Source organism: Tenrec ecaudatus, chromosome 18 (genome assembly GCF_050624435.1).
Source record: "Tenrec ecaudatus isolate mTenEca1 chromosome 18, mTenEca1.hap1, whole genome shotgun sequence".
NCBI classification, from domain to species: Eukaryota; Metazoa; Chordata; class Mammalia; order Afrosoricida; family Tenrecidae; genus Tenrec; species Tenrec ecaudatus.
The window spans coordinates 9,281,204-9,293,513 of record NC_134547.1 but is presented as its reverse complement, the minus strand read 5'-3'; the positions used below and the strand labels follow the sequence as shown (position 1 = coordinate 9,293,513).

Sequence of the window (12,310 nt, the reverse complement as noted above, 5' to 3'; positions counted from 1 at the left end):
CTCTTGCGCCGAAATATATCCAACCAGAGACACACGTCTACACACTTCGACACATCACATACAATACACAATACATACAATACATACACAATACATACAATACACAATACATACACAATCACATACAATACACAACTCATTCAATACATCCATGTACTCAGACAGAAGACACACCAAAGAGGCGCACACCCCTCACATGGACACACAGACACCCATCACGTGGGCACACACAACTCCTGTGACAATACGGGCCCATGTACAGCACACATGAGCACGGCCACAGAAATCATGCACTAAGTACCCACAGACACGCCACACAGGGGCACGCCTCAGAGACACAGCTAGTCAGAGACACAACACACACAGAGACACACAGGCACACACACCAGACAGATACATGTAGATGTGCGTCAGCCACAAACATACCGCAGACACACGGCGCAGGGACACACATCGGACACCGACACGCCCGCACGCAGCGTACAGAATCATACGCAGACACAACACCGGCGCACACACCGAGGTTAAGGACACACACACACACTCCAGACCTGAACATCCACGGGCACACACATGGCCACAAAGACGCTGGGCCCGGCGTAGTCACACAGCAGCGACATGAACACCCACAGACCCACATACCACACACCAAGAGTCGGCAAGGCACACCCCATACAGAGATACGCACAGACAACACCCCCATTTCCTAAGCGTCTCCACAGACACACTGCACGCCCCTAGGCGCCCGTCTCATAGAAAAGATACATGATCATATTTTTACTTAATTTATTTATTCTCACAGGCCAGGCCTTTACACACACGTTCCCCTCCTCTCTACAGCCCTCTAGGAGGGAGGGCATGAATACCACACCCATTGCACGGAGGTGCCAACTGAGGGTCCTGCTCAAGGGCAAGCAGCGGGAAGTGGCAGCGCTGGGCCTGGAACCCGTCTGTCACAGACACAGACACAACAAGACGGAGGACACACATCACGTGGCAAGCGGCCGGCGTCTCGGGGAGCCCCACCCCACCCCACAGCACCCCGAGCTGCAGACACACCCAGAAGCACAGAGTCCCACCCTCGGCGCGGACGTCGCCATGGTCCGTGGGCACCTGCGACGCGTCCCGCGCTGGGTGAGGCTGGGCCGGAGCTGCGCACCTCAACGCAACCTCAGCAACGAACCACGTGGGCACCCTAGACGTCCCCCACTAGCCCGGCGTGGCTCACCCTCGCCCCCCAGCGGGGGCCCCGGGCTCTGCACCCTGCGCGCAGCCGTAGCCCGGCCGCGCGTCGCCAATTGCGCAGCGCACCGCCCTGCGCAATGGGTGCGCAGGGGAGGGATGGCGGGGAGGGCGCGTGCTTGGCGGGGCGTGAGGGGAGGGTGTCTCATTGGAGAAACTGAGGCACGTTCTCGAGGGGAGAGGGTGCCTGGACTCTGGCTCTGAGGTGTCCTGATGATTATGCAGTTGGAATGGAATTGGTGGGGGCAGGTCTGGGAAAAACGCAATTAACTGCTCTCCGGGCTGAAGGGCGTAGGACCTTGGGGAATCAGAGGTTTGTGGGAGATGTAGTGCCACGACTGAGGCTTTGGGAAATGTGGTTCCGGCTCCTCGTTTGCAGCAGGCTGTGCTGGAGGCGGGGGTGGGGTGGGGTGGGGTGGGGTGGGGGGACTGTCTGCTCGCACCCAGATTGACCGTCTCAGAAATCCTAATATAGGGTCGCTGTGAGTCCCCGGCGACTTGACAGCATTGGGTTTGGCTTTCTGGGCTGAGATGACAGGAGCCAAGGACAGGAATCCGCGTCCTGGGGTTTTGAGATGACGCGGGAAGGATTCTGGTCTCTGGGAGACGCATGGAGTTCCTGGGTGGTGCCCAAGGTTCATGGGCGACTGTGCGTGGTCTCACACTGCCAAGGTTAAAAGGTGATCTCAGCCAGTCTTACTACCTCATCCCAGCCCCTAGGGGTGGGGGTGAGGGTGGGGGTGGGGTGGGGGCGGAGAGAAAAAGCAGTTACTTCTGACCCCGAGCAGGACCACAAACCACTATGTTACAGAGCAGAGCGGCTGCGTACGGTTTTCAGGGCTGTTATCTTCAAGGAAGCAGACGGCCAGGTCTTTCTTCCGCGGCGCTGCAGGGTGGATTGATACCACCAACTTTTTTTTGAGAGGGTTCGTAGTCGTAAGCAAACTGTTTGTGACACCTAGGGGCTTCAGAGGCCCCCTAGGAGTCCCTGGAACGCGTTCACGGAAGCCCATGAGGTCAAGCATTCTTAATGGGAGTAGGCAGCCCGGTTTTTCTCCTGCAGAGCGCCTCGTGGTTTCAAACTGCTGGCCTTGCGGTTAGCAACCCAATGCATCACGGCGATGCTACCAGGCGTCCATTTGAGGTCAAACGATCTTTCCATTCTAACAGTGAGATGCTGTTACCTGCCATCCCCTCTCGATCTTTCACAATTGGACCGCGAAATTTTCGAGAGGCTACCTGGAGGGTGTAGCCCACTGGATTATGCATTGAGCTGTGAACCGTAAGCCCCCTAAACCGCTCCGTGTGGGGGAGGGGCTGGGTGAGTGGGTGGGGGGGTGTCTAAAAGTGAGGCTAAGAGTTGCAACCTCAGAAACCCACATGGGTTTCTGTCCTGTAGGGTCCCCATGATTCAACATTGACTCGGAGATAGTGAATTTGCCTGGATTGTGATATTGCAGACAAGCCACGACAAAGAGGAGCGGTTTTCTATTGAGACACCCACTAAAGAGATAAAACCGGGCCTTTTGTCTTCTCATTGAATAAAAAATATTTGTAATAAACAAAAAAGAGGATTATGTGTTAACTGACAATAGGTTAACGGTTGCAGTTCTTTCAGGAATGAATAATTGTATTTTATTTGTTCATTTAATTTTTTTAAAAACATTTTATTAGGGGCTCATACAACTCTTATCACGATCCATACATATACATACATCAATTGTATAAAGCACATCTGTACATTCTTTGCCCTAATCATTTTCTTTTTTTACATTTTATTAGGGGCTCAAACAACTCTTATCACAATCCATACATATACATACATCAGTTGCATAAAGCACATCCGCACATTCCTTGCCCCAATCATTCTCAAAGCATTTGCTCTCCACTTAAGCCCTTTGCATCAGGTCCTCTTTTTTCCCCCCTCCCTCCCTGCTCCCCCCTCCTTCATGTGCCCTTGGTAATTTATACATTGTTATTTTGTCATATCTTGCCCTATCCATAGTCTCCCTTCCCCACTTCTCTGCCGTCCATCTCCCAGGGAGGAGGTCACATGTGGATCCTTGTAATCAGTTCCCCCTTTCCAATCCACTCTCCCAGCATCGTCCCTCACACCCTTGGTCCTGAAGGTATCATCCACCCTGGATTCCCTGTACCTCCAACCCTCATATGTACCAGTGTACAACCTCTGCCCTATCCAGCCCTGCAAGGTAGAATTCGGATCATGGTAGTTGGGGGGTTTTGTTCATTTTAATACTTATATTAGAAATGATCAGTTTCCATTTCTTTAAAAATTTTTCTTTTTCTTTTTTGCAGTTTACATTTGTACTGCCATGGTAAATATCAATAGAGACTGTGTTAGGCCGGGTTGACGAGAGAAACAGACGTAGATACACTCATGTATGTGTGTCAGAGAGCACTTTCTATCAAAAGGTAATTCTATATCAAGCAAACATCCCAGCCCCGTCCCCAGATCAAGTCCACAAGCCCCTCTTCAGACTCACACAGCCGTATGCAGAATCTGTACGCAGAATGCAGAAAAATCACAGGCTGGTGGGTGCAAAGTCTTGTGGATCCCATGGCAATGGATGCATCTCCCGGGCTCTGGCAGGTCCCAGAGTGGCTCTTCAACAGGAAGGTGAAGGCAGAGTGTGTGTGTGTGGGGGGCAGGGGGGGTGTTCCAAGACCCTCCTTATGAGAAGACTACGCCCACAAGAAGGTACCATGGGGTCACAGGCTAGACTCCACCCCTTCATTCTATTTGTGAAGTTGACACATGATATCACTGCCACAGGGACAACCCACATAAACAGCAGCCTTTTGGGGGGCTGAAGGAACCCGGGTGGCACAGTGGTTCACACACGTGGCTGCCGACCGAAAGGTCACAGGTTTGAAGCCACCAAGTGCTCCTCAGGAGAAAGATGTGGCAGCCTGCTTCCATGAAGATTGTCACCTTGGACACCCACAGGGGCCGTTCTCCTCTGGACTGTAGGGGTGGCCGTGAGTCAGCATCAAGTTGACAGCAATGGGCTTACGGACTTGTTTCTTGACTTTCTGCTTTATTTCCCCCCCTCTGGTGGTGTTAGTAGCTGGTAGAACATGTAGCCTCTCTTCTGGGATTCCGTGTTCCCACGTGAGTGCCTACGCTGGGCCAACCAAATAAAGCTGGTTTCGTTTTCCACAAGAAAACCAAAACCCCCAAATCTGGTCTAGGCCACTCCGTTTGATGGCATTACGCTCCAGCGACTGTGATGTAAGTCGATTCTGACATAAGGTGAATACTTGCCCCCCGCCTCTCAGGCTTTCATTGTTACTGCCTTTCATTGACCGTGGCCTTATAGGATTGGCCCTGGGACAGCTGCAAGGAGAGGTTTGAACATGAGGGTCTCAGCAAAGGACGTTGTGTGGGGCCCACGACCACCAGCACTGCTCAGTCCGTGAGATCCAGCCTCCCATCTGCATGGTTGTGTAATTGAAGGGAAGCCATTCAGAGGCAGACAAAAGTTTGGGGGTGCTCCGTGCTTCTTGGTGGTTTCAGGAACCAGGTAAGAGCTGAGAGGGAGTATTGTATTCTCAACATCAATTTGCAAGCTCCTCCAATTACAGGTAATCACATACCTAACTAAGTACCCTAACCCCAAAGGTCCCTGAATTCACTGGAGGAGTAACCTAACACGAGTGCTGGGGGCAGGGAAGGGGGTGTGACCGTCCCCTGAGGAGGGAGGACAATTGGCAATGTGTCTGCTCCTACAGTTAAAAGCTGCTGGCCAGATGACCATCGCTTGTAAGAGGTCACTTTAAGGCAGCACTGTTATGGGAGGATATTGTGGGGATTAAGAGCATGTGATTGGGACTCAGCCCACAAGTGGGGAGGCCTCCCCCCACCCAGAATCCTGGCCTGTCGGGCTGCTTAAAATATGAGAATAAAGAATTTGTCTGCACCAATGGAAAAAGCACACCCACCTGTGTGATCATTAGGTGTCGATGGGATCAGGTATCAGGCATCAAAGACCCCAAACAAAAAATTATATCGATGTGCATGAGGGGGAGAGCAGAGTGGAGACCCAAAGCCCATCTGTAGACAATTGGACATTCCCTTACAGAAGGGTCACAAGGAAGAGTCGAGTCAGGGTGCAGGGTGCACAGATGGAAGATACAACTTTCTTCTAGTTCTTTAATGCTTCCTCCCCGCCACTATCATGATTCCAATTCTACTTTAAAAATCCAGCTAGACCAGAGCATGCACATTGGTACAGATACGAGCTGGAAACACAGGAATCCAGGACAGATAAACCCCTTAGGATCAATAATGAGAGTAGTGATACCAGGAGGATACGGGAGAGATGCAGGGAGAAAGGGGAACTGATCGCAATGATCGACATGTAACACCTCCAGGGGGATGGATGGACAACAGAAAAGTGGTGGGTGTGAGACATAAAAAAACATAATCATTTATAAATGATGAAGAGTTCATGAGGGAGGGGGAGGGGAAATGAGCTGATCCCAAGGGTTCAAGTAGAAAGAAACTGTTTTGAAAAGGATGATGGGTGTAGGGGTTGTGATAAGAGCTGTCAGAGCCCCCAATAAAAATTTTTTAAATTTGCATATACTCTCTTCCCGTTCTTCAGTTTCCCACGTCTGTCAGTCTGTCACACTGGTCACTGTGTGCGGCTGTGTTGAACACTTGACGGCCCAGGTGTGTCACGTTCCCCAGGATGCATGGAGCTTCTGGATGCAGACGGACTAGAAATGAGCCCGGGACAAAGAACGATCTGAGCGGCAGCCGCAGGTTATCTGAGCCGCGGACACAGCGGCTCCCACCACGGGCGCAAAGACAATCGCCGTTGTGAGCATGCGCACACCTGGGCAGTGTTCCCCCTTGCACGTGGAGCAGTGGCTGCGAGGTGGACCCGACCCGAAGGCCCGGAACCAGAACGGCCACACACCTGACTCATGAGAAAAGGTACCAACGAAGCCAGAGCAAACCCACCAAACGGGCGATGGTCAATGTCGCCTGCCGTGACTAAGGGACGCTGTAAATCGCGGATGGCCTACTGTGTCTCAGCCTGCTTGGTCACGGCAGTTCCCAGGAAATGAACTTGGCTTGAGTCCCGGGCTTGATCAAGGACAGGGCCTGTACCCAGCCCATTCCTGTGCACTTCAGTCTAAGCCAGGACGTTCCTGGGAGACAGAGTGAAACTGTCCCCTGTGGGTTCCTGGACTGTAAGTCTTTCCAGATTCAGACGGCCATCGCGGTCTCCTATAGCGGGGAGGATGAGCTTGAACCGACGACTTCTGGGTAGCAGCCCAGCACTTGAATACGACGCCAACCAGGACTACAATGTTGTAGTTATTTGCCTTTGAGAGGGCGCTGACTGAAAGCCACCCTACCCACTCCAGGACAAACCACTGCCCGGCCCCACACCACCCTCCCACGCTTTGTCACGGTTGAGCCTGTGGCTGCAGCCAGTGTGCCAACCCGTCTCCTGAAGGCCTTCCTCTTTCTCACTGCCCTCCCAGGTTACCCTGCACAACGTCCTTCCCCAGGGACCGGTCTCTCCGGCCAACATGTGCAAAGCTCATGGGAAGAGGTCTGGCCAGTCCTTTTGCTAAGAGCATGCTGGCTGTCCTTCACACTGCCCTCTGGACCCAGCAATTCCACTCCCCGGTAGGACCCCGAAGAAATAAAACCTTCATCTGTCAAACTCGTAAACGCAAATATACGTAGCCACGTTATTTGTAGTGGCCCCGGAATGGAAACAATCCAAGGGAGACATGCACAAAGAGAATGTGGCCTCGCTCTTTACGGGACAGGCCGATAGGTTTGAACCTCTGATCTTTCGGTCAGCGGCCTACCGCTTAACCCACTGCCTGACTGGGGCACCTTGCCCCCTGACTCAAAGAACAAACAACCCACTGCCATTGAGTCCATTCTGACTCTTAGCAGCCCTACAGGGCGACCTAGAACTGCCCGTGTGGGCTTCTGAAGTGGTAAATCTTTATGGGGGAGTAGAGAGCCTCATCTTTCTCCCTTGGAGTGACTGGTGGCTTTGAACCTCTGACCTTGGGACTAACAGCTCAACTCGGCACGCCACCAGGGCTCCCTCGTAGGCAAAGCCAAGTCATCACTGTGGCCCGTGAGGCCCTTCGGGAGTGCAGGACCCCCTTCCATTACTGTCCTCATTTCCTGTCCACCCCAGGACCCCTGAAGGGTGTGGTTATTTACTCGAAGGGATTCGAGCCCACCAGCCGCTCCAAGGGTGGAAGGTGAGGTTGTCTGTTCCCATAAAGGCTTTTAATATTGTTAGGAGTCACTAGTCAGTTCTGAGTCACAATGACCTGATGGACAACAGCATGGACGCCGCCTGGTCTCACGCCTCCCTCTCCATTGTGCTTAGGTTTGAGCCCTTGGGTGCAGCCACTGTGTCAATCCCTCTCCTTGAGGGCCTTCCACTTCTCACGGAGAAAGAGGCCTTACCAAGCACGACGCATCCTTCCCCAGGGACTGTTCTCTCCCGACCACATGTCCAAAGTCCCAGAGACAGCGCCTCCCATCTTTAACCGTCCTGTTGTACTTCTTCCACGACAGAGCTGTTTGTTCTGTTGGTTGCCCTGTTCTTTGCCGTGTTCGTCTGGGTAGACTAGAGAAACAGAGTCACAGAAACTCATATATGTGTATAAGAGAGAGTTTTATATCAAGGGCAAGTGTACATTCAGAAAGCATCCCAACCCCGTCCAGTACAAGCCCCAAAGTCCGACGTAGGTAGCCCGTATATTTGACACCGATCTACAAAGTCCTCCTCAAACCCACAACACACACAATGATGCCAAATGCAGGAGGGTCACAGGCCAGTGGGTAGGAAGTCTTTGAATCCCAGTGGCAGTGGAAGCATCTCAGCACTGGCTGGGGTCTCCACTTGGCTTCTCCAGCACCCAGGGCTGCACTGCATCAGGGTAGGTCCGTGTGGCTTCTTCTCCCTAGGGATGTCTCGCAGGAAGTGAGCCTTGCAAGCTAAGACAGCCGCACCATCAGACAGCAAGAGGCCAGAGAGCTAGAAGGGCGAGGCTCGACAAATCATGTATCTCTCAGCTCTTCAATGAAACTGTTCCTTAGGCAGAAGTGGGGAGGGAGGGGGAAAATGAGGAGCTGATGCCAGGGGCTTAAGTGGAGAGCAAATGTTTTGAGAATGATGAGGGCAATGAATGTACAGATGTGCTTCACACAATGGATGGATGGATGGATTGTGATAAGAGTTGCCTGAGCCCCTAATGATATGATAAAAGAGACTGCCCTTCAATTAATCCCACATGTGTTGATCAGCCAGGTTGACACAATACACCTTAACCAGCACACAAACGCATCCATTCTTATTCGGGCTTCTGTAAAGGCAGCTCTGGGAACCCTGTGAAACAGGCCCACTCAGTGCTGTTGGGTCACTATCTGTCGGTGAGTGATTTTAATTGTCTCCTCGGTTATCACGTACCATCAGTCCCGGGGACTCCCATCTCTGCGTCCTTCCTCCTCCATGCTCCACACAGGCCTTTGGACCTGCTGCTTCCTGCACCCGGAATGGCCTTTCCCCATTTCCACAGGGCTCCTCCTGCACCTCTTTCGGGTCAAAGGTCACCACCTCCACGGAGCCTTCCTTGATCACCGTATGAATCACTGCACCCCACAGGACGCACACTGAGTGCTCCTTTGCCTTCCCTGCCTCTGAGACAAGTGTCACCTTTTACTTCCTCCTGGTGACTCTCTGTCCCCTCCTACAGCCCCTCCAGGGTGGGGGCTTCTCTGCCTCCGTCCCTCTGGTCTCCCCAGTGCCAGGTGGCGGCCCTGGCTTTCACACACACCCCACCCCCACCTTCAAGGACATTCTGACTCTGTGACCCTAGAGTTCTTTTTTAAATTTTATTACACATTTTATTAGGGGCTCATACAACTCTTATCACAATCCATACATACATCAGTTGTATCAAGCACATCTGTACATTTTTGCCCTCATCATTTTCAAAGCATTTGCTCTCCACTTAAGCCCTTTGCATCAGGTCCTCTTTTTCCCCCTCCCTCCCCGCTCCCCCCTCCCTCATGAGCCCTTGATAATTTATAGATTATTATTTTTGTCATATGTTGCGCTATCCGGCGTCTCCCTTCACCCCATTCTCTGTTGTCCGTCCCCCAGGGAGGAGGTCACGTGTAGATCCTTGTAATCGGTTCCCTCTTTCCAACCCACTCTCCCTCTACCCTCCAGTATCGCCCCTCACACCCCTGGTCCTGAAGGTATCATCCACCCTGGATTCCCTGTGCCTCCAGCCCTCGTATGCACCAGTGTACAACCTCTGCCCTATCCAGTCCTGCAAGGTAGAATTCGGATCATGGTAGTTGGGGAGGAGGAAGCATCCAGGAACTGGAGGAAAGCTGTATTCTTCATTGGTGCCACATCGCACCCTGACTGACCCATCTCCTCCCCCAGACCCCTCTGTGAGGGGATCTCTAGTGGCCAACAAATGGGCCTTGGGTCTCCACTCTGCACTTCCCCCTTCATTCACTATGGTACGATTTTTTTTTCTGACGATGATGCCTTGTACCTGATCTCTTTGACACCTCGTGATCGCACAGGCTGGTGTGCTTCTTCCATGTGGGCTCTGTTGTTTCTGAGCTAGATGGCCGCTTGTTTGACCCTAGAGTTCTGAGGGCTTCTGGGACTGGCCATCTTTAGCCTCCTCTTTCTCCCTTGGAGCCGTCTGGTAGGTTTGAACCACTGACCTGGAGGTGCGTCATCAACTCCACACATCACCAAGGGTTCCTTTGGCGCACAGTAGGTGCTCAATAAGTGTTTTCTGAATGGACGAATGAGTCCTGTGGACGTGTTTGCTGCCTCTGGGAAACTGCCCCCATCAGCCGCTGGTGTTTGACCCACTGGGTGTGAGTTACTTGCAGACAACTTCAACTGGTCCATTCCAGGGAAGAGGAGAAGCTAGACATCTGGGGGGACGCAAAGGGCTCATTTGGCTGAGCCGGGGTCACATTTTTTCCTCCTCCTCCTCCTCCTCTTCCTCTTCCTCCTCCTCCTCCTCCTCTTCTCCTCTTTCTCTTTCTCCCTTCCTCTCCATCTCCCTTTCTAACTCCTCCTTCTTTTCTTTGCCCACTCACCCTCCCTCCTTGCCCCGCCCCCCGGGCTTTGTCCACCCTCCCTCCTTGTTCCCCCCTCTCCTCCCCCCCTGCTTTATCTTCGTCATCACTTTCAAAGTGCCTTCCTTTGGTGTGAAAACCATGTCCCCCCGTGGTTACAATGCCGTCATCTTTATCAGACGTTCAAGCATGTCTTCCATTCGTTCCATGTCCTGAGGTGTTCCACAGTCCGGAGGCCACCACTGTTTGCTAGAGATGCCTACTGTGCTTTGTGTGGACCCGCCCGGGGGTGCACGGATCCGTTGTTCTCCGGAGACCTGACGATTGGCTCTTTCCATCGTTTTTGCTACAGTAGAAGTGGCCGTGGCAAACCTGCGTTCACCTGAGCGCCCATCTCCGATCACGGTTCGTTTGTTCGCTATTTTTTTTGCCTTATGTCCTGGGTAGCGCGATCCCAGGGCCCTGTGGTGGTTGGGTTTGCATTTGTTTAAGGCAGCGCCGTGGAGTGTTCCTAGCTCCCTCTCCAACACCAATTATTTCCTGGCCTGGTTCTATTTTCCTTCAAATTTGGCTCAGAGTGTCATTGGGTGGTAGGAGCTCACCCTTGTTTCAATCCGTATTGTTCTTAGAGCTGAAGATGGCGAGCATTTCCTCATGTGATGTCAGCCCCCTGGATGTCACCCTTAGCCAATTGTGTCTGGCTGCTTGCGTTCTTGTCACTTGGAAGAGAAGCTTCCAGAAAGGGTGACCTTTGGGCCCGGCTGTGCAGAGGGGATCAGGAGTGAGGTTGAAGCTGGGGGTGGGAGATGGGAAAGGGAGCCGCCAGGTTACTCCATGCAGGGGGAGGCAGAGTGCACACAGGCCTGGAGGGATGAACCGGCTTGGAACATTCCAGAAGCGTCCAGCTCTTCCGCCCACTGTCTTCCCAGCTCAGTGGCTTGGGCCCCGAACCTTGGAGTCATGATTGTCCTGTCTTGTTCTCACACCTCCACAAACAAGCCCGCCAGCAACTCCTGCTGCCTCTGCATCCCTGACCGAGTCTAAGGGACAGTCCCTTAACAGCCAGGAATGCCTGATTGGACCGCGGCCACAGCCTCCTTGCTGATCTCCTGGCTCCGCCCCCGCCCCTGCACCCTCTCTTCTTGCCACCAGCAGAAGCGGGGACCTGTCAGCACCCCAGCTCTCTGCTGCCACACGCCTCCAACAGTCACCGGCAAACAGAAAGTAGTCAAAATCTCTTGTGGATTATGAGGTTGGAAGCGCCAGCCCTGCTCGGAAGGTCCTCCTCGCCCACCGTTTGCCATCTGTAGGCTGGGCATCATTTGGAGAGCTTCACGTGGCTTTGGCCTCAAAGTCGGCAGTTCAAAACCAGCAGCCCCTGCTTCAGGAGAAAGATCAAGCTTTCGAGCCCGTAACTCAGTCCAGTCTCAGAAAGCCACATACTTCTGCTCTGTCTTCCAGGGTCCCCGTGAGTCAGACTGACACCGTGGCTGCATCAGCCAATGGGCTGAACCCCGAGAGCAACAGTGAGGGTGACCCAGAACCAGATGCTGTTTGGTTCTGTTGGACACAGGGTCGCTGCGAGTCGGAACCGACTGGAGGGCACGGAAATGATCCCAAATTAAGTTGTCCTTGAGTCCTGGCATCAGTCTTAACTCTGGGTCTAAGGGCAGTTTCCCAAAGTGAGCAATACCAACCCTCAGAGGCAGAGGGCGCTGGAACGACTCAAGACTCTCAAGCCAAACTCTCTGCCTTCCAGTTGATTGTAGTTCACTGTGATTCTCGAGGACCGGGTAGGACTGCCCCTGTGGGTTTCTGAGTCCGTAACTCTTTACAGAAGAGCAGAGCCTTAGCCTTGATTTTGAATGACTCACCATGCCAATGCATAACCAAGGCCCCTCGGGATCCCTGAAAAGATCCAACGGCGGGGGGGAGGGG

The 12,310-nt window shown here is 52.9% G+C and overlaps 1 protein-coding gene across 1 annotated transcript in view; it reads left to right on the top strand.

The window, feature by feature from the left end:
- Positions 1-858: 858 nt before the first annotated feature.
- SULT2B1 (sulfotransferase family 2B member 1) overlaps positions 859-12,310 on the top strand; it is a 106,879-nt gene continuing 95,427 nt past the window's right edge. Inside the window, exons 1-2 of the mRNA XM_075537912.1 lie at positions 859-1,134; positions 1,242-1,326. Of these exons, the coding sequence (XP_075394027.1) occupies positions 859-1,134; positions 1,242-1,326 (361 nt within the window). The remainder of the gene's footprint in view (positions 1,135-1,241; positions 1,327-12,310) is intronic.